At 35.0% G+C, this 22,480-nt stretch overlaps 1 protein-coding gene across 1 annotated transcript in view; it reads left to right on the forward strand.

Annotated features, from left to right (window-relative positions):
• The window catches only part of ARL13B (ARF like GTPase 13B), a gene marked incomplete at both ends in the record, with an annotated part of 48,041 nt that extends 27,665 nt beyond the window's left edge, over positions 1-20,376 (forward strand). The window contains 7 exons of the mRNA XM_082013762.1: positions 6,550-6,655; positions 9,925-10,127; positions 12,428-12,524; positions 13,779-14,010; positions 14,480-14,596; positions 15,128-15,196; positions 20,300-20,376. Coding sequence (XP_081869888.1) covers positions 6,550-6,655; positions 9,925-10,127; positions 12,428-12,524; positions 13,779-14,010; positions 14,480-14,596; positions 15,128-15,196; positions 20,300-20,376 — 901 coding nt within the window. The remainder of the gene's footprint in view (positions 1-6,549; positions 6,656-9,924; positions 10,128-12,427; positions 12,525-13,778; positions 14,011-14,479; positions 14,597-15,127; positions 15,197-20,299) is intronic.
• Positions 20,377-22,480: the final 2,104 nt, after the last annotated feature.

The raw sequence follows: 22,480 nt of genomic DNA on the forward strand, positions 1-22,480 counted from the left end.
GCAGGCTTAAAATTTGTACTGTACAACATCCCACCTACTTTACATTCCCATTTCATCTCTGTCAGACCATATAGCTACGTATCACAGCCTTTGAAGCTGCCTGTAATAAATGTAAGGATTTCCAGGCAGCTTTTTAAAAAACATATCTTATAGGCAACCTTGACTAAATAACTTTAATGTTTGCTTAGGTATTGAGATATCAAGATGAAATAAAGTATAAGAAAATAATTCATATTTACAATTTTTTTTAAGCTCATACAAAAATATATAGCAATATCATTTATTGACATTGCTTTTGGAATTACACACCTGGAAGCTGTACATAATATTCCTGACGTGAGCTCACACATCTCTTTGGATGCAGCCTATTTGATCAATAGGTGTGATTAAACTGATAGCAGAGCAGAGTGCATCAGAGAAATATGTTTTCGGTAAATAGCAATATGATTCAGACCTGAGGTGAGAATGAGGCCACTTAACCAAAATGAAACAAATTATAAATGTTGACATTCTTGTGACCACTTCAAAACGTAATATGAGAATGAAATTGCTCTACAGTTGCCTAGAGATATTCTAAACAAGATGAGTTTAGAATCTTATTTCTAACTATTCTTTTATTTAACTGTGACCTGAAGGAACTGTTTAGGGAAAACATTGAATTAGAGAAATGTCTCTCATATCTCCCTGCAACTGCAAGAAAGCAAACTCTTAATTCATGTTTGCAGGCAGATGATCTTTGTAGCAATATGTTTCAATATGGCTTACCCTAATATTCAAAGGATTGTTTTGCATAAGAATTGAAGGCATGAAAAGCAAACTAGAGAAATTAAATAAGCCAGTTTATTTGAGAAAGACCCTAGTGTCAATCAGTAAGAAGTTACTGATGGGTTTGTAATTGTTGTCAACAATCTAGAAGACAGGGGCTTAGAGTGCTAAAGAAGAATGTAGTTTAACGTCTGTTAACACCCACCATTTGCATTATTTCCGTGTAGTTAAAAGCTTTTAAAGGCAATCTGCAAGTCTGCAGAAAGAGGGGGCTCAGAACTTGATCTTAGAGTGCCTTGTGGTCTCCATGGGAGGCCTGAAACTGTTGGCTAGTTCTCCTATCTGCTTGTTTGTTAAAGTTATCAAGAATTTTGTTTTCTGTGACTTCCTCAAAAAGCTAATGAACTGCCAATAACTGAAGAGGAAAGAAAAAACAAAACAATCTGACAAGCTGACATTTTTCTGCCTGTTTGTGAATGAGGAGTTTGACTTTCATGGATGTTAACATGAGCAAAACATAAAGAGACTAACAAACCTTTTCTTGCTATGTCTGCTGAGGCCTCACTTCTCTAGGATAAAACATCCTACTGATTGCTGTCCACAGGATTGCCCAAGAAAAAAGTTAATAGATGGAACATCTGAAGGAAAAAATGTAGAACAGCATTTTTAAATAGAAGATTTAAGATCTTTAAGAATAGACTCAAGAATATGGCATTATTCTCTCCCTTGTGTAGACTGCTGTTAAATTCAGAGGTTCTGTCTCTTCTTTGTTTTCCCAGGAATACTAATTCAGTCACTCAAAGCTATGGCTTCTTGAAGTAGCCTTAAAGACTAATATTCTTGATCTTAGATAAATCATTCTCATAAAGATACATTTTCCTTAAGCTGCTTTTAATCATGTTGATAGTTCTGAAACGGTAATTCTTTGACCTCAGGGATGCTTTACTCTTTGTTAATTTTGATGGCCACCATGCAGGTTTGGCCCAAAATTTTGGGTTTGTGATAACTGACTCTGATTAAACTTAACCCCAAAAGAAGCATCTGTGAGACACTTTTACAGAGTACTCACTCGTCCAGTGTGTACCCTCTATTGTATTTAGTTTTCAGTGTTATGTTACTTGTAAGTGTCCCACACAAGTAGAGAGAAATATCTAAGTTGGAAAGAAACTGTTAAAAAAAAACCCTCCAAGTCTGCAAAACAAGAAAACAAACACATGCGCACGCACATACCCTCATACAAAATACCCTTTTCCCAAATAAACCCTTTCTGTCACACCACTTGGATTTTTGATGAAAGATGACATATAAATATGTCCTTTTCATAGTGGTTTTGACCAAATCTTTTGGGTTGTAAAGTAAACTTCAATACTGATTTTTTTTTCCCCCTCTTTACTCAGTAATTTACATTTTAGAAACAGGTCAAGGAACACACAAATTTTGCATTCAGACTTTGTTTTTCTCTGGCATGTCTTCTGGCTTCTAAGAGAAATATTGTTACTGAACTGTAGATGTTAGTTGTGCCAATGCACACATACACTCCCTTTCCACATTGTTTCCCATGACTCTTAAAATAAAGTTCAAAAGCTCTCTAGTTGCTTAAAAAAATCTTACTTGATATAACAGCAGTTGGTGCCTACCTTTTCGTTATTTCTTGCGTAAAGTAAGTTTGTTACACTAAGAAGGTTCCAAATACACTTTATGTGAAATTGAAATAAGCCAAGCATGATTTTATGTATGAAAGCTTCTCACTCAGCAAACTTCATGTGATAAACCAATAGACACTCTGCTGTTCTTTCAAGTATGTTTTGATATATACCTCCTACAGTTTTTTAAACACGAAAAATTGCTATATATGAAGTTCTACTGACTTGGAAAATTAAAATCAAAGTCTGTCCTTTAAGATAACTCTGCCGTATTCCCTAAAGAAGGGATAAAACTTGCCTCAAAACCTAGCATTCCTGTGCATGAGCAGCAGAGCTCTGAGACTATATTCACCCAGAGGAATATCCAATTCTTTGCAGGGTAGATATCCATTGTTTGTACGTCTTGACACTTAGGCACATTTCCATTCCAAACCACACTACACAGGCTTTTTCTCATATTTGCAACGTGATAAACATTAAGTAAAAGAAAAGTCTTTACCTTTTAATCTTGTGCTGGTGGCTTTCTGTTTTATCCTTTACAGAGAAACTCCTGAGGGTAAGCTTCAGTATAATCTGGAAAACGTTTTGAATATTTGCATAAGTAATGTGTCTTGAGTGGCATTCCATTAAGTATTTTCTGCATGCCTTTTGCTTCTAGTTCTTAAATAATTGTCCAAGGGTTCATCTTCAGGAGCGGTTGTGTGAGAGAGAAGCTGACTTCTGCAACTGCAATAGTTGGGCAAATTGATTACTTTCCACTTGGGGAATCTGGTTCTGCCTGTTTGAAACCCAGCCTTTCTGAGAGGCGGATCACTGCTGGAGCTGCCCAGTAGCAGGACGTGTCTAAGAGCAGCTCCCTAGCTAGAGGCCTTGTAAGCTGCAAGGGGAGCACTGCCTACCTATGAAGCACAAGTGTAAGTGCAGGGATTGCTTTCTTCTACACTGAAGCACGAAGGAAAAAGGAAGGAGGGCTAGGTCATTCATACATTTACTTGAAAGGGGAAAAAATCCAGCATAATAATACCCTGTATCACAGTCAGTACCTTAAAAATATTTTAACTCCATTTATAAGTTTGACCTAAAAGCTGAAGCAGGGCAGGGGTATACAGCAGGAAATGTATAACCTGTGCTATACCACTTCAGTTCTTGGGGACCATAAGGTGGAGACAGCTATTTGGGTATGCTACCTTTCCAGATACAGCTCCTCAGCTGTATTTTTTTGAATACAGTCAGTATTGCAACAGGAGTGCTGTGGAGAAAATGGAAGCTGATTGACCAAAAAGACAAATCTTACATCTTTCAAGATGTGAGAGGTTAAAAATCAGCAGCTACTGCAAGTTATAGGACATTAGTGTCACAGTCACGCTGAGCTATGCAGCTTACCGACATTTCATTCTGCTTCGGCTGTGCTTTGTAGAATGTGCAGTCCAATAACATGGTAAACATTGCAGTTATTTAATCAGAGGTGAGAAAGGAATAGGCTGTGGCAGCAAAGTCTGTGTTCAGAAATATTTTCTTCAGTTAGATCTAGATAGGAATTGACAGCACTGCTGAGGAATGCTTTTTGAGACTAGGGGGTGGTGCAATAAGGTTTTCAGATTATGGCAAAGATAAGTTAAATGAGAAAAAAGTGGAGATAATTGTTTCCAGTCTTTTAATTACTTTCCATAGCTTTCTTGAATTTCATTTCAGTTTTTCGCTGGTTTAGCTTTGACCCTGTTTCATAGCCAAATACTGAGAGGACATGACTTGTCCTAGCTGCTTAGTGAGAAGGAATAGTGCCAGAGTATCATAAGCATATTGAAAATGTCATAGCTTCTATATATGCATTGAACAACAGTTAGGGAATCTCTGCACTAAACCATACAGAGTACAAACTACCGTAGAGTTACTTTTTTTGTTGAAAAATGGGAATGGATTATCAAAGGAGGGTGGGAAAAGCCTTGTTGTGCTCTTTCTAGCTCTGCAGGCAAATCAGCAAAGTTGATTATCAGTAGCTTGTAGGGGTTTTTATCCCCAAGCTGGTGATAAGTATGTGAACCTTTGGGACTGCAAATAGTTCTTAAGACTGATGAAGAACGAGAGAGAATGGATGTTTGAAAAGCTGTCTTTCCATGGTCTCCTTCATAAACTCTACCTGAAAGGAAAGATTAGATAATGAATCGTAGTGTGCGAGGTTAATGGTGACAAGGAATTTTTTTTTGAGCAACACAGCTTTTTCTTTTAATGTCTCTTTGAGGTTAAAAACTCTCTTGGGAGTAAAATAATTTAAGAACTGAGTCTGTAATACTGCAATACTGGAAAATGGGAAGGAATAAGGTCTTAGAGCAAACTGAGGTGCTGACAAGTTCTGCTATGGAGTGAATTTCTTCTATTGTTCTCCCCTGCAAGGAATATGATAAATCCAAAGTACAAGCCTTGGCCTAACATTCCCTAATGACTTGAGATTTCAGAAGAAAGGCTATGATGTCTGGTTCCAACACCACCTGCCATTGCATTAATGGAAGCCAAATACTCGTGATTTTAGCCAGAAAGTTGAATTGGAGTTCTCTTGCAATGGAAGGGTTGCTAAGTTTCAGAACAACATTAAAATCAGATTGCATTGTATGCTTATATTCCAAAATGGTCTACACTGGTTCAAAGCAAACAGCACCAGTTGTCATGCTGAAAAACAGTAACTTTGAACATGAGTAGTCTGTTACTAGTGAAATATTATTTAATATATTTTCATAGTTCCTAGAGATTTACCGTACTAGCTTTTAATTCAAAGTGGGTAATGAGAGAGGAAAGACTGTATATCCTATTGTCACCAAGAGTTTTTATGGAAGATGGGAACAACTCTTTTTCGACTTGACCCCTTTGTGAAGTTTTGTTTACTCCTTATACAACTCTCAGATCCTCAGGAAACATCAACTATTTCCTATGTGTTTGTCTCTTTTTGCATTTTTGTTTGTCTCTCTAAAATATATTTTTTGGATTTGTATCTAAATGTCTCCATTTGTTACTAAAATTTGCTTGTAAGCAAATTCAGAAAGTCATTGACCAACATGACATCAAGATTAGTCCTTTAAGTTTCTTCTTAGGGAATACAACTGCTTCGCTAACACCTTCCTTACTTAGGTAAACTTACCTTGTTAATATTTTTCTGACACTTTCTACAGATTGCTTCATGTATACTTTTCCTTTGGTTCTGAAAATTTATCCATTTCTGTATAGAATACATTTACTGGGATAAATGCATGTTGCATTTTTCTGGGAATGACTGAGAAGATTTAAGCCCATTTTCCTAAAGAAGTGAGGCACACATGATCGTTATGTCTGTAATCCATCCTACCTTCCTGGATGTTGATTGATCTAAATCCATTTTAATCAAGAAATTGAGGTCTTGAGGATAGTCAGGTTATGGATTGGATACAGTTATGGAGTATGTGGAAGACAAATCTGATCAAGAACAAGAGTCCCCCCCAAAATTAAGATTTTTTTATCTTCCGGAATCTTCTTTTACTGTATCTGTAAGAAATAAGACAATGATGACACTTTATCTTGCAGAATGCTTATTTTTTAAGGTATGTGTTTCATATACCTTTCTTTTTCTTCCCTCTATTTAATAATAAAGTGTAGTTTTTGAGAGCCATTCATGCAAGTTCCTCCCTCCAAGGTTTGAGTTTTACTTACGAAGAGCAGGTTCAAAACACTACAGATCAAGTTGTTTGGCGTCGAAGAGAAATTCTGCATAGTAGGCAGACCTGAGATGATCATGAAGCAGTATTATGTGGGGAAATGCACATGGTTTGGGAAGTTGTGAAGTTTTGAACTTTGATTCATAGACTCCCAACAGATTGTGCTGTGTAGCTTTAGATGTAGAACGGTACAGTCTTTTACATCTGTCTTCTTAGCTGTAAATTATAATTGCTTTGTCTATGGGTGCTTAGTAATTATTTAATATTATTATTTGCTGAGTATAGTGCATGGGCTAACACGTTTTAAGTAGAAAGAACAATTAAGAATTAAAGCTGAAACCAGGCATTTTCTCTTTACTTTTTCCTTCTTCTCCTTCCTCCTACTTTTATCCAAAACTTAGCTTTTGGAGATGTGAGAATCTCTCATGTCAGGGTGCTGTTTCTTTTGATTTTTTCTTTAGGCTGGCAAATAAGCAAGACAGAGAAGGAGCTCTGTCAGAAGCAGATGTAATTGAATCCTTATCTCTGGAAAAGCTTGTCAATGAACACAAATGTCTATGTCAAATTGTAAGTATATTTTAAGATGCTTCATTTTCAAATATGTATGTAATGCTTGCAATAAGGTGGGGGATTGTGCCATGCCACACAGTGTAAAACTGAAGCTAGAACCCTGCAATCCCATTAACAATGCAGTACATATATCTGTTTTGCTAGCAATTCTGCTGTTCACCTTGACATTCTTCTTATGGATCTGTTGAAGAAATTTTTATAACAGGTTCTGAAAGTGTACGTGCTGGTCCACTCTGAAACCATGTAAGAAAAATTAATTACTGATGTGGTTTAAAACTTGTTTAGTTGGACAGCAAGTTTAGTATTCCACCTTTTTAAAAAGAAAAGGAAAAAGAAGCAGGAAATGGAATTTGCCTACATTGACATTCAGGAAGGACTACTGGTCACATGTGATGTTTGTCTCATTTCTGTTCATAGCTAAAACCATCATTTAGCATGAGTTACCATCTGGCAAACAGTAAGAATGTAATCTAATTCCTAGCGCATCTAATTCCCAGCACAGTAGTCATCAAAGAACACTGTTAAAGCTAGTTAATATCTGTCCTAAAATAGCTACATTTCAGATGTAGTATTCACAGTCATGTTAAAAAAAATAATTAAAAAAGGCAGGGGGCAGAGGAGCCAAAACCCAGAAATCTATGTGAAGGCTACTTAATGTTGGCCATTATTTCAGATAATTTATCAAAATCACTAGTCTTTGAAGTTTTCTTTAAGCCTTTGTTCTAATCAAGCAGTTTGTTAGTTAACTATTTATGGGCTTTACTTTTACAATCTTTTTCTAGTTTCAATAAGAAACATTTTAGAAGATAATGAGAGTTACACTGTTATTAACCGAAATTAGAAGGCAATTTTGCAAAATGATTCCATCTGGTATTTGGGTTTTAGAATGTAAAAAATACTTACTTCCCCAGGGAGAATTGCAAGATTCATAGGGGAGTACATATTGCTATAGTTTTCTGTGGAAAGTTAGGTTATAGCAGGGCATAGCTGTCGTGACTCTTTGAGGGCTTTTCAAGTCACTATGGATTTTGCACTATGCGTATAGCAATCATAAAAATAAAAATTGGAAGTTCACAGTTTTTTTCTCAGGGACTTCTGTGGCAAAAATATTTTCTTGCAAAGCATTGTCAATATAAAAAACCTGAAAAATTCTAGTGTGTCTTTCCAATACTTTAGAATTACTTAATTTATTACATATTCCAGTAAGATGCTGTACTTATTATTCTCCATTTATATCTTGGGTGTAACCAACAAAGAAACTAGATCACATACTCTAAGTCATTCTGAGACTTTTATATACTGAAGTGGGCAGTTTCTTTACTAGGCTTATTGAAGGTAAACTTGGTCCCAGCATATTTCAGTGTGATGACTTATGCGGTGAATTTAAACAGGGGCGTTATGAAACAAGATTTGAATAAAATCAGGCAAGGACCAAAAAAACTTTTGTTTGTTCTTAGTCTTTTAATTAGTTTTCTTCTGGATTGTTAAATTTCCCTGCAAAATATTAAAGCAAATGGAAGGTGTCATTTTCTCACTGTCACAAAATTTCAATGAAAATTATCTTCATTGTTTTCTTTTTTTATATATCTGTATATTTGATATTTCTAAATCTCTATATTTTAAAACCGAACTGCACTAACAATAAGCCTTGTGCAAACCTAGAAGAAAATTGCCCCAGTGCTGTCTGTTGTTTTATCATAGTTTTCTCAGAGAAACAAGGTATTATTGCCTATACATCTTCTCCTTGATTAGGTTCTGCTAGAGAATATTGTAGTGTTCTGTAGTGAACAATGCTCATATTTGAACCTTAATTTAGACAAAGTGGGAATGTATTAAAATGCAAACTAGGTTTGGCACTCTTGGAGGGACATAACAGGTCAGAATTATTTTTTTGTATTGTAAATAGTACATGCCATATCTGATTATGGTGCCATTTAAATGCTTGTCAAATGAAGAGATAACTCAGAGAATTTTTAGGTTTTGATATTGGGGAGTTAGGTTATTTTAATGTTTCTTCATTCATGAACACAAATCCTGAACACAGTCAGTGTGAAATATAATTTCTCATGTCAAATACATAGCTACATCTATTCAAATGTTACTCAGAGAACAGTTTATGAGACCCATACAGTACTCCAAAACATTCTGGAAAATAGTTCTGAAGAGATCTTGAGATGCCATCTAGTTCTTTTCCATGTTCTAAGCTGGAATCAAGCCATATCTTGTTCCAATTAAAGCTGATTATATTTATCCTCTTGACTATGAACATGAAGAGCAAATGATTCTTTTCCTATTTGTAGTCATGCCTTATGTTTTTGAAGTCTATTATCATATCTCCTTGAAACTTTTTCATCTCAAGAGAAGAACCACTCCTGTTCCTTCCATGTTTTCTTACCAGATGTGTGTTCAAAACCAATTTTGTCTGATTTTTCTCAGTGTGCTCCTCTTCATTCCTTCCTGTCAATCCACTTCCCTGAAGTGTTGCATCCAAGCTAGATAAAGTATTCCAAACTAAATTAACAACGGGTTTTGTACCCATCTTCCAATAGATTTGCCTAGATCATGTTTCTCTTGCTTGGTGATTATGACAAATGTTTTACTCCAGTCAGGCACCTCTATCCACATTACCTGTTCTGATCCAAAAAATTTAATTGGTTTGACAGTTTTTCTGACAAATTCACACTGGATTTTATTTATCCTCTAGGTGCTTATGAATAAGTCTAACATTTCTTTCATGAACTGAAGCTAAGCTGATTATCTTGCATCCCTGTTGTTCCGTTTTACTAGATAAATATAACATAGGCTATTATAAACGAGCAGCAAAACAGAACATATATATTTGAGGTTGAGAAATTATGTTTCTGTATAGATGCATAGATATGGATGTGTATAGAAACAGGTGTGTAAATATACATATATACACATATCAGGTATATACGTAACACGTGTGTGTATATGGAACAGGCGTATATATATGTCTATTTAGAGATAGACATGCAAACATGTTTTTCTGTGGAGTATTCTAGTATTAGTGGAAAAGGACTGGAAATAGTGGTATTTGGTAGAACTAATATGATTTGTATCTTGCCAAAAAAAGCACCTAAATTTATAGAATATCTATATGCAAATTTCTTTCCCATACTTCTTAGTGTTTGGCAAGCTTCAGAGTAAAACAGTAGCTGTTTGGCTGATTTCTTGTTTTCAGTCAAGGAATGTGATCTGAACTGCAGATAATTTTCCCCTCCTTCTTCTCCCTATATTTACAGGAACCTTGCTCAGCTGTCATGGGCTGTGGGAAAAAAATTGATAAATCAATAAAAAAAGGTTTATATTGGCTTCTACATATCATAGCAAAAGATTTTGATGCCTTAAATGAGCGAATCCAAAGAGACACTACAGAACAAAAAGCATATGAAGAACAAAAGAAACTAGAACGAGCTGAGCGAGTGAGAAGGATACGAGAAGAAAGGTATTCCCTCTGTAATTTCTCCTACCTCCAACTTCCTCCCTTTCTCTAAGATATATGATTCATTCCTGTACATAGAGCTTAGGGGAACCAAGCTATCAAGGATTTAAAGCTTACAAGCTAAGAGCCTCCATAGTAAAAATAAGGACCTGGCTGCTAAAGCCTTTCTTTAAGACCTACAAGTTTCTGCCTGGTTCACCCCCTTTATTTTATTCGCTGTATGCTGGAAATGTACCATGAATGAGAATTGCAAAGTAGTTGTGGAATAAATTAGGCCTTGCTAATGTAACTTCACAGGAAGCTAACCTAGAAAATAAATCCTGTCATTTAATCTTAAGTCACCTTCAAGTATGTTCTAAAATAAACTTTATTAACTTAAGTTAGACTTTGTAACCCATATGTGAATATCAAAGACTAGATGTGAAACTTTATTCAACACTATGGTTTAATATAAACTTCAGGATATCCAGCAGGTGAGGCATGGAGAGATTTAAGATGATGCATAGAGGGGAAGCAGGACAAGTGATTTATTACTTCCCCTTAAAGCCCTTTGTGGTCATCAGCAGCCCACCATGGTTTCATTCTTACAAAATTCGCTGAGCACCCCTGTACCTACATCTGACTTACATATGCAGAGATTTGTGAGTCTTGGTTACTGTGAGAAGTAACCATAAAGCTGCTGCAAAGTGTCGTGGCTTGTACTCTTGCTGATTTGGTTTACTTCAGCAAGTAAATTTGACATGGTCTTCATATGTGTTTCACAAACTTATAAAAAAATTCATATGCTGTTTTGTCTGCATAGACAAAACCCTCTGTCCATGTTGGATTGCGTTGGGTGTATGCCATGTTGAGAGGTGTAGCAAGGAAAACTGACTTTGAAACATGTCTCAAAGAGATTGTCTGATTATATGGGCATTTTCCACACATTCTGTTCCCACTCAGTGATCTTGATTTTATTTGTTCACTGGAAGAATTGGTTGGGCCTGAACTGGATTCAAGGCTTAAAAGTTTGGCTAAACTCCGTGTGTCTTGCAAGAAAGCTAACTAGTAACTTCTGCTGGTTTTACCTGTAGCTGAGGGCTTGTCTCAGCTATAAGAGATGGCATTAACTCTCCTTTTGCTCTTTTGCATCAAATCAATTTCTTACTGTAAGAAACAGGTTATTCTTGATTCAGGTGTAATTCTGGTTCATTATGTGTTTTAATAATTCCCTAGACTGCTTTTTGTTCAGATCTGCTTCCCTGTTTTCTCAAAGTGCATTTCCTCCACAATATGTTAGTAGCAATGATCTTGTTCCAAATAGAAAACCAGAGAGAAGTAATGCCAATATGTTTTAACACAGTACTGGCCATTCCTTCCAAGTAGTATGGTTTCATGGGTAAATCGGTGACCTCCTTTTCATTCCCATCTGTGCTTCTGACCACAGGATTACTGTCTCTCTCAGTATTTGCACCTGTAAAGTGGGTGTAATAGTGAATTCCTATGCACAAGTACCATCAGAAGTGTTTGATGTGCATATACTTTATTAATGATATATTATTTAATATGTAGTTATTTAATATTTCGTATAAAGCGATCTGGTACATAAAAAATAACTAGTGCTAGTGCAACAACAGTATACTGAAGATTATGAGTCTTTCTTAACTTTTCTGAGTCTAGTTGAAGCAAATACGATCCCCTAACTGTTACTACGTAAACTGAACAGTCTGGCACCAGTTCTCCCTTACGTATATTAAGAAGAATCTAGTATTATGAGAAATGGAGGTGTATTAAAAATAGAAGAAGTAGTTTTAGATAGTCTGGTTTCCCACCACGTAGATTTTTTTTTTCAAATGATCGAATACCTTGAAATAATTATTATAAAAGATTACCAGTGTGAAAATTTCAGCATACTGTTGAACAATCAAAACCTTCTATTTACAGATGTATTCTGTCAGATATCTTGTCCTCAGAAACTGCTTCCACTTCCTGAAAGTGCTGATTGGACATTCTGGCACATAGCAGAATGTGTTTCTACCTCTGCCATAACATATACTTGTGCTTTATTGATGTTAGTCTGACATTGTGATTTCTGTAGAATGTTTTTCAAAATACAGAAGCATGTTGTAAATATCAACAGGCATAAATTGGAGGATGAGTTAGATGACCTAATAAGTGTTCTCTATTATGTAAAACTTACGGCTTGCCTTCTTCATAATTATTTGTTCATCTCCCTACTCTTTCTTCACCCTGCCCACCCCAAACCAAACCAAAAACCCACCCCAAAACACTAAAACAACAACAACATGAACCAAACAACAAAGGGAAAGAGAAGAAGGAAGAAGTGTACCTGATGAGGAAGACCCTGAGCCTGGGAACTCTGAAAACCCCTTCCAGCCTATATCTGCTGTAATCTCTGAGGTATGAGAATATGTGGAAATCTGGATCGTTTTAGACCTACCACTAACAAATGACTGAGAGGTAATGAGAAAAATGGTTCATTCAAAAGAATTGTTCAAAGTCTGTCTGCACAGCATTATTTTATTTGTTTGTTTTAATCTTGGCAGTCTTGTTTTGTGTCCATTGAATCAATGCTTTCATGTTAAGAAAATCCTCTATTATTGATTCAGGGACAGAAAATCAGACAAATAGACACAGTAAAATAAAGTTATTGTAAACAGATGACTGAACACATTTCCTAATTAAGCTATTGGATATTCAGGAGTGGAAAATATTCAAGGTCTATTAGTTTCTTGTAAAGTGTTTTAGTGATGTCGTGAGTCATGTAAAGTCTTCTTGACTACTTCAGCTATTTAGATTTCTGAGCATAACCTGTTTTCTGTTGAAAACTGAGACAATTGGAAAGTTTTCTTTGCTTTGAAGTATGAAAAGCATATTAATACATAAAGTTTCCGTAACCTGTGTTTCTGAGTTCAGGTAGTTCTTATTTATTGTACCATATTTTTTTTAATTCAGTTGACTTGAGATGACATCATCTCAAGAAATTTGTAATCTCTCAGAGACTTTTCCAGAAAGTAATTCAAACATTTGCTTCTCTCTAGGACAAAAGCACCGCTATCCATATATCTTGTAAAGTCAGCTACATGCACAATAATGCACTTTATAATAACATACAGAATAAGCAGAGAAAGGGTATAGCTGTGAGTATTGCAGAGATGGTGATTTAGTGATGTAGAACTCATGAAACAGCCTATCATTGAGTCTGTATGACACCATTGGTATTTGACCAAATCATGGTAGCACTTTCTCGATACTTAAACTCTATTCATGTGTATTTTGTTTTAACTAAAACATTTAAAAAGAAAAAAAAAAAGATAATTGAAGAGGAAGAAATTAGGCATTTTCTAACCTTTTTCTCAGGACTATTGAAGTTGTTTATATAGGTAGCTTTTTTTTGTGTGTGATATGACTAAAAAGAAAGCAAGAAAGCAGGCTATAAACCTAACAATCATTTATTTTGCTTTTAATCCCCCCCCTTTTCTGGACAGGATATTGGGAATGTAATTTCTTCACCTGTTTGAAAATATTTTCTCTGCGAGATGTGGGACAGAAAAATATTTTAGGAATATTTTGATTTTTAAAGTAACTTTCTTGTCCTATTAGTCAGTTTACAGCATTAAAAGTTGTTTAAAAAGTTCTTATACTTTTTGTTAGAATGAAAAACAAATTGAAAAGGAAAAGAAGCGGCAAAGGTTGGAGACCGAAAAAGCTACAATTGTCTTGAAATCACAAACAGAGCAGGAGCAAATGGATGCCCAGCACTTACCAAGTAGCAGTAGTCAAAATACAAATTATAGTAGATTAGAAACATGCAATTCTACAACTACACAGCTTTTGCAGCCTGAAGAAGAGAATGAGCAGCAAGCCTTAGAATGCCTTGACCCAGGTAAAACTGCTTCCTTTTAATGTGCCATTTAATGTTATTTTTCACATAGCTCTTCCCTTTCTCTGTATTATGTTTCATGATACCGCACATCAATTTAATTTATTGAAAACATAAAAATGCAGTGTTAGATTATTGTATTGGAAAATCTGCTTCGAAAAAGTATGTGTTGGTGTGACTAATACTGTAGCTGAGACTAGTTTCATTTTTATCATAATCAAATATGTGGTCCACTTTCCATCACTACTAAGCTAAGTTAAATTTCTATATTAAAACATAGAGTTTGCATGTATTTTATGCTTAGAGATTATTTTCTATAGCAAAATGTGTACATTTTACCTTTCACATAATCTTGTGTATAACCTTGGACTGAAAATGCTGATTTATCTCAACCCAACAATTGTATTAAAAGATGATCTAAGATATTCTCTGAATATAACTGTATTTCTATTTTTATTTCTGTTTGGTATAGATAACACTAAGAAAAAAAATAAAAAACCAAAATTAAAAAGGGGCCACAGAGTAGAACCTGTTAATGCAGAGGATGCTGTTCCCAAAAATCCTACACCATCACCAGTTCTTCCACCAGGTAAGTGTACTAACAAACAATAATCTATGTCCCAATTTGTGGTTATTAATCATTTAAAATACTCATTTGTGAATGATGAAACTGGAATGGTCTTCATACAGAGGTATGCTACTAAATCAGGCTGTCTAGGAAATCTTTGATGCAGTTTCCCTTCTTCATGATATGAACTTTCAGCAGTATTGATTTGATTTATTCTGTGGGGGAAAGTGTTGTTATTTTCACAAAAAAAGAGTCAGAAACTTGACTGCTTACTGATGAAAAAGTGATTACAATTATCAATATTTTTATGTATTTATTTTATATCTTTTTATATATTTTATATTTTTATATCTATATTTTATATAGATATAAATATATTTATTTAAGTACATATTTAAAGTATTTAATCATTATTCACCATATACACACTACATTACATACTTTTGGCATTTCTAAGTGCTTTGATTTCTCCCAAAGAGAACTGGCTTCTGTACATTTCATCACAATCAAGTGCAGTCGTGGCGTGTTTTGACTGTCTTTGTTTTCCTTTAGTTGGCTGGGGAACTCCCAAACTTAATAGACTTCAAAAACTTGAGCCTCTTGGTGAAACACATCATGCTGGTAACTGAAAATATTTTGGGTTTTGTACTTTTTTTAAACAATTCTCCATTGTTCATTCACTTCTACATTCACTTCATTCTTCATCTTTTTTTAATTTCTTAATGCCATTTTTTATTGACCAAAAGCTAACCCATTTGCTTAGTAGAAAGCATCTTTTTGATTTTTCAAGTCTTATTTCTTTTTCTACCAGAAAGAGTAAGTTCTCTCAGATTCATTTATAAAGTTTAAAGTGTCATGAGATATCAGAAGCTGTTAATGATCTGAAGTTACCGGCAGAGCAGCATGCACCTACATATTATAACGTGCCATATAACAAAGAGTAACAGGAGCAGTTACACACACACTGCATTCAAAATGGAAGTTTCAAAGTATATTTCCATTGTCCATAGATACACAGTTCATCATTATCTGATGCAGTGGGGACAGGAGTTGGGTTACCTGGATACTGGAAGAAGTCTGAGGTACTTGGCAGAGAGGATACTGCAGAAACACCTAAGCAAGACTGCAGACATCCAGCAGGGCTTATTAATTTGGGATCTATAGTGGATCTCTTCCACATCTGGGCTGCTTGCACTAAGCTGCCTCTTTGTTTCCACACTGATCTTATGATCTGATCTGGAAGTGCTAACCGCTTCACTATACTGAACCCAAATGGGAAGTACCCATGTATTTCTGTAGTTCTGTGAACCATAGCCCACATCCAGATGAATTTGTTGTGTGTAAGCAGACACCTCTTGAGATAGTAAAAAATTTCTTCTACCCACTGCTACTGTTTTCACAGGGTTATAAAACCATAGTCTGTAAGACTTTTGTCATTGATTTGGGGGTGTTTTCTTGTGAGAAGGAAAGCTAAAGACATGTGGGCACCTCTGAATGAAGTGCGTTATATTAGCAACTCCAAATCAGGGACTGCAATCCCAGCTGCGATGAAAAGCCCAACATAAATTTGATTGCCGAAGTAGTGTGACTTCCAGCCGAAAACTAGGTTATCAGTTTGAAAGGAGACATGTCAGTGATAAAGCTTGGGATCTGCTGCTTTACCTGAGGAGCCAGTGTCCCTGAAAGTTCACAAACTGATAGCAGAAATAAGTTCAATAGCTGGAAATGTCAAGGTGTAGTAGGCAGATTCTTGATTTCTCTCCAGTAATGACTATTTTCTATTTCTGGAAGACCATGGAAGATTGGTTTTCATATGCTCATACTGCATCTTTTTTTTAGTTTTAGATGAGAATTTCTTCATTTTTCTTACATTTTTTTTCAAGTTTTGAAAAGCCAAGTGAATATGGAGACATCTGGAGTAATATGAGACGACGATAACCCAATTAAAGCAATGGAAGCACTTATACAAATTGAACAAAGAACATTAATTTGAGTAACTTTCAGAGAAAGGAGCTCAGTGTGGCTGTAGTGATCCTTGAGCTTAACCCTGACTTGAACTGATTGTACTGCTATTATGTAGCACAGCACTATGTGGACATACCTGCTGAAGTTCTGAAGCGAGAGAACATGGAACTTCTCTGCCAAAGAATCAAAAGATGCCTAAAGGGGAATTAATATCTCTCAAAATTAAACACTTGTTTTTCACAGGCATGTAATTCATGTGCATAAAAAGTAATTTGTAGTCTCAATCATAAAACCATCTTGCTTTTTTTTTTTTAAAGGCATATAGAGAGAAGGCGGCAAGAAAGAAAAGCCAGATGAAGAGGTAGGGAGAGGAAGAAAGGGGAGATACTCAATTTTTATCTGTGCCTAAGGGAGGTGTTGCATTTTGTAGCAAGAGCATGGGTAGGACAAAAAGGAAAAAAAAAAAAAAGGCTTAAGCTAGGCTCCGTACTCACAGGTGTGTCAGTTAGTAACCTGAGATCTGTGTTAATTTAGTCCATTTGTAAAATCAGGATAATAATTAAAGTATTTTGGAATCTAACAATGGAAAAGATGTTGGCAGGAGAACGATCTCTCGACCAAAGGTGTAACCATTGAGAACAGAGGAGTGCTCAAAACTTTGCAGATGAATTCAGGACATTGCCTGCTCTTCACTGAGATTAGTTTTTTTCAGGAATTTTGAGGCACTCACAAGATCTACACAGTTACAGAAGATCCTGAGAAAGTAAGAAAACATGTATTAGGAAAGCACTATTTATAAATGAAAAACCTTTTCAAATGCATGGTCCAGCATTGTCAAACCTTTAGTTAGGTCCTGATAGAGCATCAGTTATTTTGCTTAAAGCAATTGGATTTTTTACTCAGATGGTTTGAGAGTCATAGAATCATAGAATCATTTAGGTTGGAAAGGACCCTTTTAAGGTGATTGAGTTCAACTGTTAACCTAACACTACCAAGTCCATCTTGCACTGATTTTAGCTTGCCATCTGTCCTTGCCTGTTTTCTGTCACAAAACAGTGGTTTTCAATGAGTTTTTACGTATCTTGCAGATGGAGAACCTGCTCCTGCTTGGAAACTCATTCAAGTTTTCCTAAGACCAGTGAAGCTGACCTTTGATCTGTTTTTTAGAATATTCCCTAAATTGCATCTTTCCAAAAACCAACTTCTTTTTGTCTGTCTCTTCAGCAGAGAAATAAATCAGTTTTGATTATAGTTTTTGTTGTTTTCTTTTCCCCCCAGCTTTGCCCCAAATTCACTGTAAAGGTGATATTAAAAGTTTTTCAGACATTCAATCTTTGTGAATAAAAAGGCCTGGTTTCCTTATTTGTTTCATGATTAATTGATATAAATGTCTTAAAGGCACAGTTTGCAGTGAAAGCTTAAAGGTTGTTTGGGGGTTTTTTTAATTTCCTTTAGCTGAGACTTTAGTAAGGCTTTCTTTTCTGTGGGTTTTTTTGGATTCGCTGAAGTGCACTGTTTTCTGTAGCAATACTGCATTCTGTTGAACAATTTGCTTTGACAAACTGTTATTGGCCTAGTGGCTGAAAAGTCTTTGTATATGGGGCAAATGAGCACCTAACTTAATGTAGACCAGGCTGAAAATCCTCAATTCCTGTAGGTTGCCCAGTAGATGCTTTTGTCAGGACTCCAGGTAAAAATGTTAGTGTCCATAAGAGCAAGGAAAGAAAGAATTATTTAATAGTCTGCTTTTAAAAGTTTAAGGAGCCTTGGTTATGCATAGAGGTTATTTTCAGGAGTACTCTCAAAGTCTATGTCCAAGAGTATATCAGTGAAACATTTGATAGCTCCTCAATGTAAGTCAAGAAACCCCCTTAAGCATCAAAACAGATACGACTTTTTGTAGTGTTGATTTCTGCTAGTCCATGGAAAAACACAGCAACAGGCATTTCTCAGTATTCCCATGCATTCTAGTACAGGTCTTCGTTAGTTAGGATAGCAGTTGCTCTGTTGTTTTTCTCTTAAAAACTAATTTTTTGGAAGTGTCACAGATACGTAGTAGATCTTGCTGCTGAAGTATATGAAGTTAGTGTAACGAGAGATTGAAACAACCTCCAATGGTCTGGTTTTAATGCTGGGTGTTCTCAGAGGCATAAATCTGTCTTAATGATTTAATGTGCGAAGTGAAAAATGTAAGTGTTGGTGAGCAGGCAATTTAGTATATATACTGAGTCATTTTTGTGTCATTCTTAGCAGAGAACATTACGTTGGGTGTTTAGGCAGAGTTAACAAGCAGTAGAGTCAATTATATAAATCTTTAATTATATACTTATTTTCACTAAAGACTGCAATTTTTCCAGTCATGCTAATGATTCTAGCACAACACTAGGTAATGAGTGTCTCTTTATTGTCAGTGGAGGATACATTTGCAAGAATGATAAACCTCTCTCATTATAGGAGGTAAAATTGTCTGCCAGTCCTAAAGTCATCTGCCAGACCTCAAGAAACTGACTAAACACATCCATTGTACAGGTTTTCATTTACCCTATAATAATTTGTTGCAGTTCTGTTGCTTTTCACATGCTGCTGTAACACTGAATTAGGTCTATTAAAATCCAAATATTTACAGCAATAGTATAGAAGTGTTATTATTTTACTGATTAAATGTAAGAATAACTAAAACTTTGATCCTACAGACGTACACATATTCTTAGAGTAATGTAATCCAGCTTGCTTGCTTTTGTTATTTTTACCTCAGGAATGCAATTTTAACACAAGTTATTGCATATGTAGAACAAGTGGAATATAGTTTTCTTGGAAAATTATGATTTATTAAAGCTGAATTTTGTGTTGGCAGGCCATCAAGGCTTTTTTGGGGAGGAAGTTGTCCACATACAAAAACTTGAGATTTGAATGCTTCAAAAAGCTGCTTTTATTTTTTCTTGATTTCTACCTGTTTCCTCTTACCATCTTTCATGATATTATTTTGCTTGTGAAATGCTTTGCATGCACCAGCTTGCATGTTTTTTCTTTTATATCAATTACAAATGTTTGCAAATACTTGTTATTCTCTTCTGGTGTACTCAACAACTTTGTCTTGAACAATTTTAGAATCATAGAATCATTAAGGTTGGAAAAGACCTCTAAGATCATCATGTTCAACCATAAACTCAACACCATCATGCTCACTAAACCATGTTCCGAAGTGCCACATCTACATGTTTTTTGAACTACTCGGGACTTTTACTACTTTAAACTTCTTTATTGACAAAAAGAAATGTTGCACTTTTATCTAAAAATTCTCAATATAGTTCTTTTAGAAAGTGAGTATGGGTTTCAAGATAGATGTCATGCACAAATAGTCCCAAAATTTTGGATGCTGCATAGCATTACCATCCCTTAAAGCTTTATTGCAATGCAGACTTGACTACAGCAACAGTCAAACATTGATAATTCATTTTTTCAATTGTTATTTGTACAGTTTGGATGTCTCATTTCATATTTCTAGGAATGTTTACAGCTTACCTTTGGGCTTGATCTTGCAAATGCTGATGCATGTATAACAGAATGTAATTAAGCCCTGTTTTGGCCAATACATCTCCAGACATTAATTAGCACTATGTCTGAAAGTTGCTTGTCCGAATTAACTCTAAATTTGTAGGCTACCTAGCTTTCATTAAGAAAGCAAGAATTTGCCTTATGTAAACAGACTAAGTAAAAAACAGATTCATGTGTTTTTCTTTTCTGGCATCTCTTCCGCAGATTTCTATGGAAAGCCTCTGCCCCCGCTGACTATCCGCCAAAGACCCAACAGTGATACCCATGATGTCATTGCTTAACTGGATCACAAGTGGCATTTTAAAAACATTATTAAAAAATTACAACAGAAACATTTCTTGCCCTTGAAGGAATATTTAAAAAATGACAGTCTATCAGCTTGTTGCAGTATAACTTGGTGACAATTACACATGGAGTTTATTCTATCATACTTGGTTGATCAGACTTTGTCACTTACTTGTCACATCACCAGCTCTTCTTCAGGATTTAGCATGAAATCAAGAAAGGTCTGTGCATCAGTGGATGCTCATATGAACATGGTATCAAATATTTATTGGGTTTACTTGTGAAAATACATAGCTGTAAACCTGAAGAAAAATACCTTGAAGATCACATAATAGCGGACTCTATGTTCTCATCAAGACCCTTCTCCAGGTGCTGCAATACAGTGGTTGGTATTTTTGCAGGTAGTAAATGGTTATAAAGCATTTTGTAAGATTCATGCATGATTGGGTGAATATAGGAAGGTTATGCAACAAATATTGAGTATATTTTTCTACCTTTTTATAAAATTATTTCAAAGTTTGAGTGGACATGCATAGCTACTACCAATAAAATGATACCTAGAAAGGATTAGAAAGGTGATAGTCAAATGCATACAAGTAGTCCAACAAAAATGTTTGACTCTTACTTTTCTCTTACAGTAGCAATACCTCTTATTAGGGATTACATTACCAGATCCATATTTCATATTTCTGGTAATCTGCAGTGGGGGAAGGTAGAAAGGAAAGTTTAGAATGAATACATTTTATACAAAATTAATACTATTTGAATTGTCTCAAAGTTTTCTTATGTGTTGTTTGTTTGTTTAACAATTCAGTATAGGTAATATATCCAGTTAAAAAAAAAGAGCTGAATATTGTATTGTCTACTACAACATATAAGAAAATTGCACATAGTGAAAGTTTTGCACTAATTCAGTCATCAATTTTCATGGAAAATTGAACCAACCAGTAGGCAGATAAGCTCTTGAAAACTAAAGAAACACCAGATTTTTAAGGACTTATATAATACTTCTATGTAATGTGTTAATTTTACATTTTAAAAAAATCACACACAAGTGATACATAAACAACAAGGGTTAGAATTGGATACATTCCAATTCCAATATATTTAAAAGTTTTTCCTCTTACATTGGAGACAACTATTGGTCTGTTGTGTAAAGGTATACAGTTATGCCACTTAGTTACAGCAAGGATGAAACCCCTATTCAAAGTTTTTTTGAAGAAGCTTTACTTGATGATTTTCTGTTATGCTCTCAGTCTTCCATAACATGGTATTACCAAATTATTTTAGTATATGTTAAAACAATGCAATGTATATATGCATCACTTTCACATTAGAAATCCTTGCCATATACCCCTTACAGCAATGAGTTGCACAAATAAACATCTACCGTATTAATTGAAATGAAATTATTAATTGAGATTTTTAAAGAGTATGTTTGATTGGGGAGGGAATATCATTCTTAAGAATATTAGGTTTGGACTGGGTAGAGAGGAATATTCAAAGTTTGCTAGTTTAGTGTAAGGGTAGAACAATTTGTATGTGACTGTCAGCATGAGAATACTTCTGTTGTATTCTAAGAGTGTAGCATGGTTCAGTTTGATTATTCTCAAGATTTAGCCATTTTCACTTCAAACACAATATTAAGTGGAGGGGTCGTTGCATAAAAGTTTGTGTGCAATCTCAATCTTATTATTTTTAGCTATGTTACCACTCAAATTTTTTGACTTAAAGGCTCTACTTTTTCAGACTTATTTTTTTACAGCTTCAGTTTCTAGAAATGTATTACCTTTTTATTTTAACACTTATCTAAAATAAATTAATGGGGGTCTTTATTAAAAATAGAGCTAAATACTGCTGTGGTAACAAACTTTGAGAAACTGAAATGTAAGATGTTGATACTTATATGTGAAATGTGTGCTATGCGTGTTGTGTGTGTGGACACATGTATCAGTTCGTTTCTGCCTTTAAAATAAATTTTACCAATATGTGACCAAAGTGCTAAAAAATCTTTTATACAATTTTATTAATATGCTCTGTAATTATTTATTACAGTAGTTTTTTCAGTATTTTATACCACTTTGACTTTTTATTTGCTTG

Source organism: Phaethon aethereus, assembly GCF_964289735.1.
Source record: "Phaethon aethereus genome assembly, chromosome: 1".
NCBI classification, from domain to species: domain Eukaryota; kingdom Metazoa; phylum Chordata; class Aves; order Phaethontiformes; family Phaethontidae; genus Phaethon; species Phaethon aethereus.